The 19413-nt window shown below is 42.6% G+C and overlaps 1 protein-coding gene and 1 long non-coding RNA gene across 4 annotated transcripts in view; one reads left to right on the forward strand and one right to left on the reverse strand.

Annotated features, from left to right (window-relative positions):
• Positions 1-433: 433 nt before the first annotated feature.
• LOC144071236 (uncharacterized) lies at positions 434-7263 on the forward strand. 2 transcript variants are annotated; one of them, XR_013299589.1, is made up of 5 exons: positions 434-1015; positions 1093-1258; positions 1459-1557; positions 2576-2621; positions 6709-7263. It is a non-coding gene; the product is annotated as an uncharacterized LOC144071236 (long non-coding RNA). The 2 variants fall into 2 exon arrangements; XR_013299588.1 differs by having other exon boundaries at positions 1129-1258.
• LOC144071235 (PDZ domain-containing RING finger protein 4) overlaps positions 1290-19413 on the reverse strand; it is a 115453-nt gene continuing 97329 nt past the window's right edge. For both annotated transcript variants that reach the window (XM_077596155.1, XM_077596156.1), the window contains exons 3-8: positions 17069-17171; positions 11443-11541; positions 8894-8956; positions 7421-7522; positions 5874-6002; positions 1290-4660 (exon numbers count right to left, since the gene is read on the reverse strand). In XM_077596155.1, coding sequence (XP_077452281.1) covers positions 3263-4660; positions 5874-6002; positions 7421-7522; positions 8894-8956; positions 11443-11541; positions 17069-17171 — 1894 coding nt within the window. In that variant the 3' untranslated portion in view covers positions 1290-3262. The remainder of the gene's footprint in view (positions 4661-5873; positions 6003-7420; positions 7523-8893; positions 8957-11442; positions 11542-17068; positions 17172-19413) is intronic.

Genomic DNA, 19413 nt, shown 5'->3' on the forward strand with positions numbered 1-19413 from the left:
CTCCACATAGGTGGGCCGACCTGAATTTGAACCCAGGACCCCAGAACTGCGATGGCAACGCACTAACCACAAGTAGAAAAACAACCAACCATAGCTACAGGCAATTTAGAGTGTTCAACCAGCTAGCCTAGCATGCATGCTTTTAGGCTGTGGGAAGAAACTGAAGTACCCAGAGAGAACCCACGTGACCCCGGGGGGAACACGCCAACTCCACACAGTGAGGACCGACCCAGGATCGAACCCAGGACCCAAGAACTGCGAGGGCAACGGACTAACCACAAAATAACAACCAACCATAGCTGCGGACAATTTAGACTGTTCAACCAGCTAGCCTAGCATGCATGCTTTTGGATTGTGGTAGGAAACTGGAGTACCCAGAGAAAGCCCACGTGACCCCAGGGAGAACATGCCAACTCCAAACAGTGACGACCGACCCAGGCTTGAACCCAGGACCCAAGAACTGCGAGGGCAATGCACCATCCACAAAATAACAACCAACCATAGCTACGGGCAATTCAGACTGTTCAACCAGCTAGCCTAGCATGCATGCTTTTAGGCTGTGGGAGGAAACTGAAGTACCCAGAGGGAACCCACGTGACCCTGGGGGAACATGCCAACTCCACACAGTGAGGACCGACCCAGGATGGAACCCAGAACCCCAGAAGGGTAAGGCCGACGTGCTAACCACTCACCCTCTGTCTGTATTCCCTTAAAATAATCAGCGCAAACTCAAATAGCAGACATTTTTCGATCGTCTTTTCAGCACCGGCGGTGGAAACCAAAGACCGAGCCGACCCTTTGCCGCCCGCATTAAAAATTCAAGCGAGGACAAGACGTGGGCCAGTTCCTGCGCGGCGACAAGGCCACGGAGATGATGAAGCGGACGCTCCCTCCAAATGACCATTAAGCCACCCGAGCGGAAGAAGCTTTTAATTGAAATCTCCTCCGCCTGAACGGCCCGCCGTGCCGCCGAGAACGCCGGCGAGCCGGGCCACGATCCATCGTCGCACCACCGGTAATTCGCTCGTCACACATGTAGCTTCGAGAAATCAATGTTAACTTTAATCTTTTGTATCTTTGGCCGTGTGGCAGATGCTCCAATTGGTGCGTTCAGGTTCCATATTTTAGCTGACAGGTTAGCGGCGAGCCACACGTGGCTCCCGAGCCATAGGTCGCCCGGATTCATTTGTCATCTCGGCGAGATGGAATCAAAAAAAGCATCGAACCGTGGCACCCGCTCGAAAGCAATACAAAAAGGGTAAGATTTATTGTCATTTTATTTCGCAAAGAGCACCATCACATTTTTTTTCTCCCTCCCGACGGGCTACACATTCGTCGACGACGCGTTCACGGGAAACCGTGGCACACGGACTCGAACCCGGACGTAGGGATCAGTCGATCCGTCCGTCCGTTCGTTCGTATTCCGTGTGGGAAATTTACAATATTTTTCGTTTTCAGCAAGAAATTCATGTGGAAATTAAGGACATCTTCCATTTGACTTGGGAATAAGAGGTCCAATCAGCTGAGTCCTGCTCAGTGGCCAACTATACATTTCAGGTATGTCAAAGAAAAAAACTAATAGTAAACAAAAAAATTGAAAGAATGCAACATAAGTAGACCAATGTCTAAATTCAATATCAACTTTTGTGTGTTGGATTCTGTTGATTTTTACCTGTTAAAATAAGATTATTGCAATAGTTTGTGGACACTCATTAGACACTAAATTAGGCACACCTGCAAGACTAGTTTGATAATATTGCTTAGTTTTACTTCAAAACTAGACTTTTTTTAACCTTCCCCCCCAAAAAAGATGTATATTTACCTTAAAGCAGTACATGTAAACTATTGTAATATTATTAATGTATATATAGTGACAAGTCTTCAATTTGGATAGTAATTAATGCCATTTTTTTTTGGATATGTTGTATTTTTTCTTGGGCTGTACCTAATGGAGTGTCCATTGAGTGTCTGCAAATGCATCTCTCCATGAATTTAGATATCTTGCTAAGGAAACAATTACTTGTAGTAGTTCAATTGAAAAATGAAACTGATGGCGTAGGGGTTTATTCGCCTGACTTACCGTATTTTCTCGAATATAAGCTGTATTTGTAACTCAAAAAAATCAAGGGCTCGTACGGCTTATATGCGCACAAGACGTTGCTATACTCTTTCACCAGTAGATGTCGGCAAATTAACATTTACTGTTTGTTGGTTATTTTCAGTTTTTCAGTTAGAAAACTTTTAACCATGACTGGATGAATGACTAGCTTTCTCATGACCCTAATAATTTGCTTTTGATTCATAGAGTATCTCAGAAATAGGACGTGCGATGATTTTTCTTAAGATTTTCCCTTCAAAGTAACACATTTGTACTCCCTATTGAAGCCATGAATGTGGAGGTAAAAATTGGGAATCAGTGGGCGGCTTATACGCGAGAATTGATAGAATTCAATGATTTTGAGGCAGTTATAAGAATGTGGCTTGTAGGCGAGAAAATGCGGTGGGTGCGGGTAGCACGGGTTTGATTAGTGTAACTGTGAAAAATGATCAATGTGTAATTGTGTGTCTGTCCTAGGTCTGGATATCCCTGACGGAATTAGCAGTGTTGAAAATGAAAAATCGTAAGTAAATCTGCATGTTACAAAAATTTCACTTTGAATTCAACTCCTAAAATGAATGAACTATCTCCAAATATTGAATTTCATGGTCGTAAAATTGTAAAAATACAATGGGTATCTGTCAAATAGTGTGTACTGCAGGGGTCACCAACACGGTGGAGAAATAATACGCAATTTTTAAGGGATGTCGTGAGAGCGAACAGATTAATACCAATACCGCTGCATATGTTTCTTAACTTAGATTTTTTAATTCATATATCCGTGAAGAACTCATGACCGAAAAGTATACATTTCCATAATTCCATTCAATTCGGCATTTCAGATGCGCGCATTGAGCTGATTGATAGCCCTTCATATTATTCCTACTTCCTCTTAGCTACGAAACGGTTGGTGACCCCTGAAATCGCAACGATCTGGTTTGGCGTGCGACATACCCAACGCGGTCAGCGGCGGCGACGGCGTCATTGATCGCTAGAAAAAATGTCAAATGCGATGCCACGGCGCCGTGGATAAACTCTTTACAAAATGCTATCTGGGTGTACAAAGCGTGAAAAATAGTCCTCTTGTCCTCATAAAAATGCCACTTTGAACGAGGCGATTGGATTCGTACCACCACGGGTAGAGAGTTAGTCGTTTATGTTTCTTTACACGGTGGTGACCGACAGGAAGGCGTTGTGTACCTGCGCCCCCTCGGCGGCCTTGGTCCCGTGCGTCATCAGTTCTTGGATGGTCATCCAGTTGTCCAGGATCTTCTTGTTGCGTTTCTTCATCATCTTCTTGTGGCTCAGCTCGATGATGCTAACTTCGCCGCCGCTGCTACTCTGCGGATGTTCCTTCAGGCTCTCCAGCCGGCTTCGCTGCATGAACTCGCGACGCTGGCGTTGCTCCTTGGCGCGCAGGAGGTGACGTTTCCTCTCCTCTTTGCTCCAGTAGCGACCCATCTTCATCTCGCTCATGGCGTCGTCGTCCGTGGTCATGCCGCCGCTACGTTCCTCCTTGATCTTCAGCGCTCGCTCCCGCAGGATTTTGTCTCGCACCGGCCGTTTGGTCACGTAGCGAGTCCCGTCGCCGCGGATTTTAACCTTCCACTCCATCTTGGGCTGGTCCAGGAGAAGGGACGGGGACGGCGATGGCGCCGGGGGGTCTTGGTTGCAGACGCTGAGAAGGCTGAGCTGGCTTTGGGCGAACTCCACGGCCGAGCGCTGCTGGATTAGCTGCATGTAGCTCTGGTAGTGGCGGGCGTGGGCGGGGAGCTCGCCCGGACGATGGTGGGACCCGTGCGAGGGCGAGAAGTAAGGGATCTGCGCCACCCGTCGCCCCGACTCGGATCGGAGCATCTGGTCCGACTCGGAACGGTCGCTGGGCTCCGGGCTGCTGCTCTTACCAAGTGGCGGGACCGGACTGGGGGTGAGCGAGGGTCCGGCGGCCAGCCCGCCTCGGAGGTTCCTCCGGTTGGTGAGGCTCACCATCCGTTGGAGGGAGTGTTCGGGCGAGCGATCCATGGCCAATGGCGTGCTCCGGGAGCTCTCGGCCGTGTTGTAGGCGCTGGAACTGTCCTTGTCCGACTTTTCGGGCCTCCCGTTGACGTCGGTGGGCTCGCCCTTGCCCGGTCCACCCCGACGGGGGGGCGCCGACGGCTGGCCGTTACGGAGTTTGTGAGCCTGCATGATGTTCTGGCACTCCAGCTCGATGCTGCGCAGCTCTTCGTTGAGCAGGCGCAGTTCGCGCTGGACGCCGCCCGGCTCGCCCACGCTGCACTCGATGGTGCTGCGGCGGCTGTAGAAGAGGTCGTACTCGCCGCTGTTACGGATCTGGCACTTGAGTTCCAAGAGCTGCTGGAAGCGGTCGCCCGCCGCCATCGCCGCGGCGTCCTGGTGGTCTTTGTTGTCGTCCTCGTCCTTGTCGCGGAGGCACTGCGACAGACGTTTTTGGATCTGCGCCAGGACGTTGTGCTCGGGATTTGGCACTCCTTCCTTCGGGTTAAAACCTCGTTCCGGAGGCTGGGGGAGCGTGGAGCAGGTTGGCTGGTTGTCGTCTTCCCGCTGAGAACAAAAACAAACTGTTAACTCTCTGGCGCTTTGTTATGTTCACCTCAATGTCAATGTTTTGCAGGCACATCAGTTTGTTTATTCGACGACATTGTAAATAAAATTCATTCCTTTTCTGAAGCGCTTATCATCAAGGGTGGCGGAGGGTGCTGAAGCCTATCCCAGCACGAGGCGGGGGGCCCCCTAAATCGGTGGCCTGCCAATTGCCATTCATGTTTCATGGAGTACCCGGATAAAACCCACGCTAGTCGACCCAGGATCGAACCCAGGACCACAAAACTGTCAGGCCGACGCGCTAGAACAAGGGTGTCAGACTCGGGGTGGTTCGCGGGCCGCTTTAACGTTGACTCGATTTCACGTGGGCCGGACCATTTTAGATATAAATTTTTTTTTTTTTTAATAAATGGATTAAAAGCCCTGAATATTCCGTTTTTTATAGATCTAAAACAATGTTTATTTTAGCTCTTTATATATATTTTTTAGATTTTACAAAATAATTTTTGAACTAAAAACAGAAAAAATGGATTAAAAAATGACAATTATTTATTTAAAAGGGGGAAATCAGGAAATTTAATATACATCTATACTCACAAAATGATGCGGCGGGCCAGATTTGGCCCCCAGGCCACCACTTTGACACGTGCGCTAGAACATGCAAACTCCACACAGTGAGGGGCGACCCGGGATCGAACCCTCATCCCCAAAACTGCGCGCCAACCACTCTTCCACCCTATACTTTTCTAACGCTTTGTAAGGACAACCAATCACGGCTAGGGGCAATTTAGAGCTTTGATCTAGGTAGCCTAGCTTGCATGTTTTTGGAATTTGGGATGAAACCGGAGCACCCGGAAAAAACCCACGCAAGCCCGGGGAGAACATGCAAACTCCACACAGTGAGGAGCGACCCAGGATCAAACCCAGGACCTCAAAACCGTCAGGCCGACGCGCTAACCACTCACCCACCCAACCACCGGGGGCGCAATAAGGATTTTAAATTGGCGTTCCTAATATTATGGCCGCCAAGTGTGCATTTGAACTTGCCGAACTCCAACGTACGTCAATCAAGGTCACATTGGCTGCGAAGCGTTTTAACATCAGGTCACATGATTCGCCGCAAGGCGTTTGAACGTTAGGTCACATTTGATGTCGAACCGTAAAAGAAAAGCGCAAAGGCAGCCATGCGCTCACCCGGGCGCCCGTGACCGACCTGTTCGCTCTCCTGCTCCTCCTGGAAGGCGGCCAATTCCATCTCCTCGCGCTGCTGTTCCTCCAGCATTTCCATCTTGAGCTGCTCCAGGAACTCGCTGTGTTCGTCATCCAGCCAAGCTTCCTCCAGCTGCGGACCGAGGAAATTGTTATTTACGCGCCCGTGTCAGAAACACAAACAGTCGCCCGCCCCGTCGGGATTAGCCGGCGACGTTACGAGCTAGCGTCCGTCTCTGAAGCTTTCCCGCTGGATCTTAATCATCCATGTCCAAAGACTTGTCAAATTTATGACAGCCATGTTTTTTTTTTAATTTACAAAAGGCCGTGGGCTTAGCTGCAGTGCGACTCGCGTCCTTCCGTCCGTCCACCGGCCTGAAACCGCTACGCATTAGCATGCGATTAGCTTTTATGGCGTCACGCTGGAAGTCAATTATAGTGGCACTACATTAAAAAAAGACATCATGAGGTTCTTCGCTGGTGGCTTGGTATGATAAGGAGGCAAAAAAGGGAGAAAAAAACTAAATTGGTGTGTTTCTATGAAAGTTTTTTGCGCTGGAACAGCGCTTTCCAATCTGTGGGATTCGAGCCCCGCCCATAGCATGTTAGCTTCTCACAGTGCTACGTGAAAGATTGAATTAAATGTCTTAACTAAAGTTTTTAATTCAATACAGCACTTGAATCAAGTACAGTTCTGAAAGTAAAAACAAAAAAAAACATTTGCACTGTTTCTTTTCAAATTCGTACCATTTAACGCAAATATGTTTATATACTTATTTATCTATTACTATTTATCATGACTATCTATTGATTATCTATGTGTTTGTTTATGTCCATAGAGTCAGCAAGTGTTGCGCTCCAACAACTTGGCACTGAAAGTCTCCAAAACCATGGAACTAAGTCATCCTGGACTTCACACTAAACAAGGCCGCTCAGCTAAGCTAATTTTACTTGGACTACTTATTTGTTTCCTAATTTACTGATTATGTACTTGTCTGGTTGATGTTGTTATTTGTGCACTATATGGTGAAATCTATAAAAGTCATTATAATCTAAAATCCTTAAAAAAAACGTGATTTATGGGTGTGTTAGTGTGTGTATGTTAAGATTGTCTCGCTACGTTTGTCCAAACCGTGCAACGTAGAGAGTTGAATTTTTTTATGGCGGCCAGAAACAGCTGTCGGATCCTAATAGACAAGATTGATTCAATATTTTCACCTTCTCCAAGTGTGTAAACTCAACTTTTATTTATTACATCTGAAAGCAGAGTCTATGTATCGTTTTTACATGATGTGCCCTAAACGCACCACAATTCAATTCATTTGAACTGGGAGGACTGGAAGTAAACACTCAGGTTTTAGTGCATTTTCAATAAATGCTGGACGTCCAATCAATTTTCACTGGAGGCGCCGCTGTATTCTTTGAGTAAAATGTCGGAGAACCACTGGCTAACGCAGTGGTTCTCTAACATTTTACAGCAATTAGCGAGACCGATAAATTAGAATCGTGACTTTTTGGTCCGTCGTAGATAAAATAAGGTTTGATTCCAACCTGCATCTCGGGCCTGGCGACCAGCAACAGGATGCTCCGACACTCTTCATTGGACAGCGCGGCCATGGCTTCCTCGCGGTCCTGCACGTCCTGGCCATTAATCTGAAGATGACACCCAAACCGGATTAGCACGTGTAGCGTGTGTAGTTAGACACGCAAAAGGACATCAGCGCATACGCCGTAAAAAGCCGCCAGCGCAACAATGCGTCAGCGGTTATTATGAATGGGACGGCGGTACGGTGGGCCGACGCCGCGTTCCTACAATTAACTGGCCGCTGACAGCTAGCGTCCATCTTTTCCCCCGCTAGACTAATGGCGCCGTCAACGGCCGATAATGGCGCCGCCACTATACGTGTAAACAACCCCCAACAACGCCGCCGTTGTGAATCGGATCACTCGCGCAACACCGTGACATCATTTTAGGTCGGACAATGTAAACAAATGCGAGAAGACATTTTGGGGAGGAGTCCGTTTTTTTTAACAAAAAGCGGTTAAATAATGACAATGTGGAATTGTTAATAGTAATGCTAAAGATGTCATGTTCACAGAAAAGTGTTTTGTTTGTAGTGGTAGTAGTCGTCGACCAAAAATGAATCGTCACGCTAATGTAAATGCTAAGCGCTAGCGCTGACGTAGACGCTAAATGCTAGCGCTGACGTAGACGCTAAATGCTAGCACTGACGTAGAAGCTAAGCGCTAAAGGAAATTGTCAACATTAAATATTGTTAGTGTGTACAAGTTGTATAAGGTTGTAAGTAATGTGTTTTAAAAACACCAAAATATTTGGACAAAGGGCTTATAATGTTTTATGCATATATACGTAAAGAACATTATACATTTAATTACGGTGGCTTCCCTAATTAAGTCATTTTACAATCGCAAATACATTAAAAAGTTATAAAAGTATAGGGCGGTCGAGTGGTTGGCGCGCAGGGCTCGCAGTTCTGGGCTCGAGGGTTCGATCCCAGGTGGGTCCTCACCGTGTGGAGTGTGCATGTTTGCCCCGGGCTAGTGTGGGTTTTCTCTGGGTACTCCAGTTTCCTCCCACATCCCAAAAACATGCATGCTAGGCTAGCTGGTTGAAGACTCTAAATTGCCTAACCCGAGCTGCGATTGGTTGGCCTTTGTCTCCTTGTGCCCTGCGATTGGCTGGCCACGAATGTCGGCCTCACAGTTCTGGGGTCCAGAGTTCAATCCCAGGTGGGTCCTCATTTTGTGGAGTTTGCATGTTCTCCCTGGGCTTGCGTGGGTTTTCTCTGGGTACTCCAGTTTCTTCCCACATCCCCAAAACATGCAAGCTAGGCTAGCTGGTTGAAGACTCTAAATGGCCTAAACCTAGCTATGATTAATTGTGTTTCTCCTCATGCCGTGCGATTGGCTGGCCCACCATTCAGATTGTCCCGCCCACAATGTGTCCTGGGAGACAGAGGTGGTGTGCGATCGGGTTGTTTTTTAATTATTATTTTTTCTTACCTGCAATATGCGATCCCCCTCTCGAATACGACCGTCTTTGGCGGCAATGCTGTTGGGACAGATCTGCGAAAAGACGCCACACCGTTAGCATATCGTGTAGCAACGGAGGCTAACGCAGGGGTGACGAACATGTGGCTCTTGAGCCACATGCGGCTCCCGGCCAAAATTTGCTTCTTATCCTATTTTTGATCTACTGGGGCTTAAAGTTTCACTTATTTTGATGCTTTCATAAAACACACTCCAATTCATCCGGGCCCTTTCAAAACAAATAATAAATGATATTTCATAAATAATTTGGCAGATTAGATTGTTTTAGGCTCCTTATTGACTCTCACTGTTGAAAATTTTGGCTCTTTGTGTGTCACTTGTTTGCCAACACTGAGGATAATGCAAGACAACAAAGGGGGCGGGGCTTGTGTACATGGCGTTTTTTTTTTATTGTCTCCGACGACAACGCGGCACTTTATCTTCATCAACGCTGCTGTAAGGGGGAACACTCATTAAACGGGGAGGTGGCTCGAGACGGGACCGGTGGGGGGGGGGGGGGGGCATTGGGGGGCGGGACTAGGACCTAAGAGCGAACAAAGGCAATTGAAGGTAGAAGATGGATACATAGTCGGTGAAAACTAAACAAATTAAGGCGTTACAAAGAAAATTGGATTATTGTTCCAAGAAGGATTGGGTGGGAGGGGGGCGCTTTTTACGGGAGGAAAAAAAAAGTATATACAGGTTTTTGTTCCATTTTTTAGGAGAAAAGTCAGAAGCTTAAATGGGCAGATAATAGGCAGAATAAAATCAGGCGTCTAAGAAAAAAAGGCAATTTAAAACCAATTGAAAGTGCTGCCTAAGAAAAATGATGGAAATGTTAAGGCAATGTAGAGCAGTTTTTCCCCAACCTTTTTTTGAGCTGCGGCACCTTTTTTGCATTGGAAAAATCTCGATCTGAAAATCTTTTCATTTAAAACTATATTAACCATGGTCATTCTCATCAAAGTTTTATTAGCAGGAATCCCATAAAGCTATAAAATGATTCCAAAATGTCATTTGTTCAAACTAATGTCACCAAAAGTTGATGTCTGTGGACCTTCAACAACTTCTGGTTGAAGTGATGCAAAAAATAAGTCATGTCATGTTTTAATTGCATCATTTTATGACTTTTCTTCAAATATGACCAAAAATCTCCTCTTTTTACTATTAAAAAAAAGACTTTATGTCGGCAAAAGTTGATGCCCTAGAAATCAAACAACTTCCAGTTCATGTTAAAGAAAAAACAACAACAAAATGACTGTTTCACAATTTGAATCTTGCAATAATAGTATAATCTATCATTTAAGGTTATAGTATTTTGATTTTAACCTTGTAATAGTTCAATTTTAATCTCATTATATTCATATTCATTAATGAGTGAAGTATTGAAAGATTAAGAGCTGCAGTAGATGTAATGTGAGGGTCCAAATTTCACATTAAAATGTGACAATATGCAAAAAGATTTGGCAGGTTTTAATGTCACGAAAACCATAATTCTGATCGATTGTTTAAGGTTAACTGAAAGAAAAAAAAACACAAAAATTAAGACAATGTCTCTAGATTAAAAAAAAAAAGTCATGTCACAAATTAAAGTCATTCAATTGTTTACAGGTTGAAAAAATACGGAAAAAGGTTTTGAAAAAAAGGTGGCATCACCAATATAATTTTTAATGTTTCAAATAACTCAAGTTTAGACTGAAAGCATTTTTAAAACTAAGGAAACTAAAAGTTACGAGGCGCATAACCGAGGCAGACCTTATTTGCTCTTAACCATCCGAAAAAATCGAGCATTAAAGAAGATAAAAGGTGAACGTTGTAAAACTCTCGGCAAAGTGCGGAATTTAGAAACACACTTTGATCATTTCTTTTCTAAATGGCTCGGAATCTCCGATGAGAAAAAAATAAATAAAATAAAATATGAGTAGCCTAAATTATTGAGTTGCTATGAGCTGTGTTTTATTTTTTAGGGGTGTTAACTTTTGAGATGAATGACTCGTTAACCACTGAATAATTTAGCCAAATCGGAATTACAGCCAGATGACCTTCTTTCTATAAAAAAATAAAAATTAAAAAACGCTGCTTTTAAGATCAACACGATATTCCGCCACTTGATCGAAATTCAGCGCGTTTCCCCAACAAACGCCGCCAGGAAGCGCCGACCGCCGATTTCTATTCCGCTGGGCTTCGTTTGAAGCGGAGACAAAAGTTAACTAAAACGGCAGCTCGTCGCATTCGTGCGGGTATACTGGAAGCAAGAAGGGGGCGTCAGGTAAGATAGTTTGGGAACCACTGCTCTAGCTTCTTAAAGGGACAGCGCATGTACATACAAACTCTACACTCACACGTGGGCTCAGTGAAAGTGCTCATGGCCATTGTTGGCTTTTATTCATGCGTAGACCGTCTTGTTTTACCTTGTTTGGTCGCCGGTCTTTTGGTCGTCGGTCTTTTGGTCGCCCGTTGTCGCGGTCTATACGACCAAAAGACCGGCGACCAATCAACCGCACACGGTGCGAGTCACTCACCTCGCTGACGTAGATGGCGACGTCGTCTTCTTCGTCCGTTCTGTAGCACAGAGTCAAGCCCAGTTTTTCTTGGCTGCTGAGTCGGCATAATTCCACTTCCTGTATCAAAGGGGGATAGGGGTAGGGGTAGAGTAGAGTAGATTACTTTATTCATCCCGTATTTGGGAAATTTCACTGTCACAGTAGCAAGAGGGTGAGAATACAGACACAGAAAGACATTTTTAGACCTAAATAAATAGGTGATAAATAATGACTACTACTATAATAAATAACGACAAAAGTGGACTCCCCCGGGTGGTAGGCCAAGAACTTCAGGGGTGGGGTCTTGAGGGAATTGGACTACTTCAGTGACTGTATTTTTGCTGCTGCAATAGAAATGGAATCAAATAGCTCGATTTCAATCCTCCAGTTCAAACAGAGAAATCCCAGAAACTTTGAAGCCACCGCAAACCGAACGTCGGCAAGTCGGCAGCCTTTTGATCATGAGACACGTTCCCTTGCGTGGGGAATCACAACCTCACGGGAGATCAAGTGTTTCCACGGGTCGGGCCAAATATAGACCCCCAAAATCCCAAATAAGATGGAATTATGCTAACGCGAGCTCGTACGTACGATACACGGCGTATGGAATCATTCCTGGCTCCCCCTTGACGATACGACAACTAACTTTTGACTTATACGCACATTTGGATGGAGTTCTGGCAAGAACAAGCAGCCACAAATGGAGTGGCAAGCTTGTCAACAAAAACAAATTTGGTCGTTTTCATTCATTTTGACCCAAAAATCCTTTTTGTAAGGTCTCGCCATCAAATGCGACGAAACGCGCCCGCGTTGTTTGCTAACGCGGAGATTGCATGCAAGCCATCAAGCGTAATAAACCGCCACAACCATCAATTATTGCTGTAGTTTATTGCCACTCAGTGATTAATTACTAACAGCAGCCTGTGATCACTTTGCAATTTGAACACGAGTAAATAAGTGACTGACTGAGAGCTATTTGTTTTACGCAATATCATTTATTAAGGAATTTGTAAGGACGGGCGTTGCGCAATAAATCTAGATTTTGGAATATTCCCACTTAAACTCGGGAGATATCGATAATATTCTTACCGTTAAACGATCATTGCTGACGATATCAATGAAAATGATTGACAACTATTGCTGATTATGGCAGTGAAAGTGTAAATTACCGTATTTTCACGACTATAAGGCGCACCGCATTATAAGGCGCACCCTCAATGAATGACACATTTTATGTTTTTTTTCCATATATAAAGCACACTGGATTATAAGGCGCCCTGTCTATTTTGGAGAAAATTTAAAACTTTTAAGTGCGCCTTATAGTCGTGAAAATACAGTAAATTTAAGAGTTAGCATATTATAAGGTAGCGTCATTGGACGGCACCCAAAAATTAATAATAATAATAATCGGACATAGGCCGTAACATCGGACATAATTGCGTCAATCCAAATAATTGTATTTTAAGGAAGGCATATTTTGTATATTTCTTTTTCTATATTCTCAAAATAACTAAGAAAAACAAATGATTAAAATAAAAAGCAACCCGCATAGTTTGACGACGTGGGAAAGACTTAAAAAATAATAAAAATAAATTCATGCAATATTGAACGAATTATGAAACGAAGAACAGAATTTTGACGATTTATTGAGATTCTTGGCTAAATCTGAACAATATCTATATTCTTCAGATTATGACTATTTTCTATTATTCATATTTTCTATTAGAAAACCACTCAAATAACAATTTACACATAAAAATGACACTTTCCCATGCTGTGCTCCATTTCTAGCATCGCCAATTAAAGGCAAAGTAGTGGATCATAATTGGCGAGGCGTTCATTCATTTTCTGAACCTCTTTATCGGAGGGTGCCGGAGCCCATCGCAGTCTTCTGCCCAAGCAACCAAATTCAAAGCACTGCCATTTTTGCTGGTGTAGGCAAGGGGTACCCGGACGTTTCGTCGAACGGACATTTCATCGACGGACGTTTCGTCGAGCGGACATTTCGTCGAACGGACATTTCATCGACGGACGTTTCGTCGAGCGGACATTTCGTCGAGCGGACATTTCGTCGAGCGGACGTTTCGTCGAGCGGACGTTTCGTCGAGCGGACGTTTCGTCGAGCGGACGTTTCGTCGACGGACGTTTCGTCGACGGACAATTCGTCGCCGGATTCGCTCGCTCTCAAAATTATAATCATGTTGAATGTGAGGATTTAAATAGCCACCAAATTCCTTTTCTTACCATGGTGACCTTTGACCTCCAAAATTATAATCCCTTCTTCTAAAATAAACACACAGACGCGAATACATGACCTCCTTCTTTCTGTAGGTTTGGCCTACGGGGCCTGGTAAGAAAAATGTCGCATTAAAATGCAAGCCATGTTCTCTTTTAAGAAGAACGATTGGCCCTCAGGATAGGAAGCCAGAAACTTCACTAACCCGGAAATTGCAAAGACGTGTCGGAAAAGTCAATTGGATGGCGACGGTTCTTCCAGAAAGTGTTGCTAAACGACAATTCTCCTCCACTGACTCCTTCAATTAAAGTCCTTTGAAAGAAGGTCTTCTCAGAATCCTCACTTTAGTTATCGTCGGAGACAAAGAAGTGTTTTGGCTGCGGTCGGTCGCTGGCCGTCGCCAGCTTTGACGAGCGTAATAGGATTTGTTAATAACCGAGAGAGACTTTAATATTTGTTCTAAAGTGCCACGCTGTTTCAAGTGGATGCACAAATGGGCTGTGCTCAGTGGGGGGCAACGTTCACAATTCCATTCAAATACCACAAATAGAGAAGGAGGGGCGGTTGTCAACGTCGAGGGCGGCAATGGAGGGGCCCAGCGGGAAATGCGCGATCCGCAAGGACTACAAAAATATATAAAACATATATATACATACATATATGTATATATATATATGTATATATATATATATATATATATATATATATATATATATATATATATATATACACATATATATATATATATATATATATATATATATATATATATACACATATATATACACATATATATGTATATATGTGTATATATATACATATACATACACATATATATATATATATACACATATATATATATACACATATATACATACATATACATACATATATATACACATATATACATATACACACATATTTACATATATATACATATATACACATATATACACATATATACATATACATACATATATATACACATATATACACATATATATGTATATATGTATATATATATACATATATATACATATACACACATATATATACATATATACATATATATATACACATATATACACATATATAGATATATAATACATATATATAATACATATATATATATACACATATATATAAACATATATATACATACATATATATATATATACACACATATATACCCACGCACCCACGCAAAGACATATATACATACATATACATATATATATATATATATATATATATATATATATATATATATACACACATATATACATATATACATTTATAAACACACTTGTACACACACATACACATTTATACATATACATATAGATAGATAGATATATACACACATATATATACACATATATACACACATGTACACACACATATTCACACATATTCACGAGGACCCAACTGTGATCAAACCCACGATCCCAGAACTGCGAGGCGGATGCACTAACCACTCATCCCGCCAGCTGCCCACCAATTCAGGATGTTCCCCACCTGGTGCCCATAGTTAGCTGGAATGGGCTCCAGCACCCTATGCCACCCTTTGAGAATAAGCGGTTCAGAACAATGAATAAATGAATACATAATTAAAAAAATAAAATAAAATCAGCCTAATGCTAGTTTGCACCCCAAAAACTAGTCTTTGGGTAACTTGCAATGCAATACATGATATGCATTTCTATTTTTAGAACGTTTTTTTTTCCATTTATGACGAATTTGGAAGGAAACACGACGCCCAACGATGCTGCGTTTAAAGTGGAATATCATCTGTGTCTTTTAATCCCAATCGCTACTCCAATCTGTCTCTTTTACAAGATCCGCTTGGGGACTCAATTAGTATTTGGACACTTCCACCAGGCGGTAAACAACATCAAAGACAGGCTGTTGAGAAAATCGGTGTCTTTGTAAACATTGCAGCGCATTTCGAAACGTGTCCATCACAGGACAAATAAAATGCAAATATAGTATATTACAATGCCAACGGAAGGGAACAGTTATGAATAGTTGGGGCAATGTTAGATTTATTATATTCTGGCAAGTAACAGTATTAGAAACGCAATCCATTTTGCCAGGAAGCTTCGGGATTGCCTCATTTGTCAAAGACACGTTCTCCAAGAGTGTGCACGCTTTTTAATATGCATTTTGGAAAATAGCAGTCCTGTCATTTCTAACTTATTTAAGTGGAAATTGCGGGTATTCACACACAGAAGTTAACTTAAATATTGTGTTCATGTTTTTTGTTTTTTTTAACTCAAAGACCGACATTGCGTATCAATAAAGTTTCATCTAATCAATATGGGCGCGTTTTAATATAGTTAAAAAAAACATAGCTGTGAGAACAAAGTCATTAGAAATGAAAAAAATAACATAAGACAATAAAACACTTAATTTGAAATGCAAAAATAAAAATGTAGCATGAATATAAATATACATATTTTTAAAATGTGTTTAAATAAAAACTAATTTAACACTGTAAAATATTTTCAGTAATCTAATTCACCTAAATTGCATATTTAAAATTGCCGTTGTTTATAATGCAACTACCAAGTACTTAAAAAATAATAAAAATAAATTCATGTAATATTGAATGAATTATGAAACGAAGGCCAGAATTTTGACGATTTATTGAGATTTTTAGAGAGAATCTTAGCCAAATTTGAACAATATCTATATTCTTCATATTATGACTATTTTCTATTATTCATATTTTCTACTAGAAAACGACTCAAATAACATATCTATTTAAGCAACACGCTTATTTATTTATATATGTATTTATTTATTTATGACCTATTTCTATATGTCTAAAATGTCTTTTGCTGTGTCTGTATTCTCACCCTCTTGCTACTGTGACAATGAAATTTCCCGAATACGGATGAATAAAGTTATCTAATCTAATCCAATCTAATAAAAATGCAACTTTCCCATGATGTGCTCCATTTCTATCATTGCCAATTAAAGGCAAACTAGTCAATCATAATTGATTTTCTGAACCTCTTTGTCCTTACTGGGGTCTCGGGGGTGCCGGAGCCTATCCCAGCTGATGTCAGGCACGAGGAGACACAACCATTCACGCTCACACTCATACCTAGGGGCAATTTAGAGTGCTAAATTAGCCTAGCATGCATTTTTTTGGAATGTGGGAGCAAACCGGAGTACCCGGAGAAAACCCACGCAGGCCCAGGGAGAACATGCCAACTCCAGATGGATAGACCGACCTGAATTTGAACCCAGGAGCCCCACACTGTGAGGCTGACGCAATAACCACTCAGCCGCCAGGCCGGCATTTGAAATGCAAATTTTTACTCATAATAATTAGCATAGAATAAAAGTGTAATTTTTTACCTCATACTCCAAGTCTTCCGTCCTGTCAGCATCTGCCGGAAGTGGCGAGAGGTAGTCTGTGCCTTCGTAGAAATCCTGCTCCACCGTGTGAAGGGAGTGACAGCTGTCAGGGGGAGGGATGGAAACACAAAGGGGGCGGGACATAAGTTGCGTCTCGCATCAAAGCCGAGTGACAGGATTTTACGCTGCCCGCAAAACGGCGAATAAAGACGGCGTTTTGGCCTTTGACTGCAGCCGCCATAAAAGAAAAGTCGCCGGTGGCTAATAAGCACTCATTCCCTCCAATTGCCCGTCATTCTTGACTGACAGGCCGCCAACGCCCCGCCCACTCCGACGCACTCGGTGTGCGGCAGCAGCCAATTATCATTCCGTCAATAACGTCGAGGACCGCACAAGAAATCAAAAACTTAAACACGCGTGATGGCAAACGAGACACAGAAAGACTCTGAAAGGTTTTTATGAAATGGCCAACTTGTCCAAAAAAAAAATCATTGCCCAATTACATGTAACACGTGGCTAGTGCGTCAACCTCGCAGTTCTGTGGTCGTGGGTTTGATCCCGGGTGGGTCCTCACTGAGTGGAGTTTGCATGTTCTACCCAGGCTTGCTTGGGTTTTCTCCAGGTGCTCTGGTTTTCTCCCACATCCCAAAAATATGCATGCTAGGGTAATTGTATGCTAAATAGCCTAACCCTAGCAATGGTTGGTTGTCTTTTGTCACGTTGTGCCCTGTGATTGGTTAGCACCGATTAAGGGTGTCCCTCAACCACCTGGTCCCCGTAGTCAGCTGGGATAGGCTCCAGCACCCCCGTGACCCTTGTGAGGATAAGCGGTTCAGAAAATGAATGAATGAATACTACATGTAGAAAATGAATGTCTATCTATGTCTAAGTCTATCTATGTCTGTGTCTATCTATGTCTAAGTCTATCTATGTCTATGTCTGTCTATCTGTCTATGTCTATCAATGTCTATCTATGTCTATCTATGTCTATCTATGTCTATCTATGTCTATCTATGTCTATCTATGTCTGTCTATCTATGTCTGTCTATCTGTCTGTCTATCGATGTCTATGTCTGTCTATCTATGTCTGTCTATCTATGTCTGTCTATCTATGTCTGTCTATCTATGTCTGTCTATCTATGTCTGTCTATCTATGTCTACTTCTATCTATGTCTACGTCTATCTATGTCTACGTCTATCTTTGTCTACGTCTATCTAGTCTATATCTATCTATGTCTATCTATGCCTGTCTATCTATGCCTGTCTATCTATGTCTACGTCTATCTAGTCTGTCTGTCTATGTCTGTCTATGTCTGTCTATGTCTGTCTATATCTGTCTATGTCTATCTGTGTCTATCTGTGTCTATCTGTGTCTGTCCATGTATGTCTACATCTATCTGTCTACGTCTATCTAGTCTATGCCTATCTATGCCTATCTATGCCAATCTATGCCAATCTATGTCTATCTATGTCTAGCTATGTCTATCTGTCTGACTATGTCTGTCTATCTATGTCTACATTTATCTATGCTTACATCTATCTATGTCTACGTCTATCTAGTCTATGTATATCTGTCTGTGTCTGTTTATGTGTGTCTATATCTATACAGCCAATTTTGTTAGTGGATGCTCACTTGCAAATCAAATCTCCTACAATATAATTATCAACTTAATGTTGTAATTCAAACTGAATTGAAACCGCTCATTTGATAAACACCCGCCTTTTGGGAATTATAAATACTTTGGGGCTACATTGGCTACGTGCGGGTTTTAGTGAGCGACTACTTCAGCAAATGAGTCGAGATGATGTGAAATCCGGGCGAGGATTTGTCCCAATGCCTCCCTGTGACAAACATGAGTAAATCTGGCAGGAAGTGCCAGGAACATAATCACGCGTGACACAACATTTGTCATCTCCATCGAATCTGCGCTGTATTCAATTGTGCACCTGATCGTGGCGATGACAAGGAGGAAAATGGGAACTTTATGGGGCGCATTGATTACATCTGGGCCGCCAGCCACTTGCTTGCCTTAAATGCATCGCCCACTTTTGCCCGATTTTGTTTGTTAACGGCCTGATTTGCTTTAATCGCCTAGTAAACTTTCCACGCGTCCATAACTGCCAACCAGGTCTCAGAGGAACGGGGGTGCTGGCTCTTATCCGCGTATTGAATTGATTTATTGTCAATATACAAGTATGATGAAATTCAAAGTCTCACCACAAAGTGTACAATAACAACAACAAAGAAACAGACAAATGAATAATCCATAAATTATAACAATAACTAGTAAATAAATAATCAATACACCATTTTGCCCTTTAAGATCGAACACAACAGTTTTAAC

This window comes from Stigmatopora argus, chromosome 3, assembly GCF_051989625.1.
Source record: "Stigmatopora argus isolate UIUO_Sarg chromosome 3, RoL_Sarg_1.0, whole genome shotgun sequence".
Lineage (NCBI taxonomy): Eukaryota > Metazoa > Chordata > Actinopteri > Syngnathiformes > Syngnathidae > Stigmatopora > Stigmatopora argus.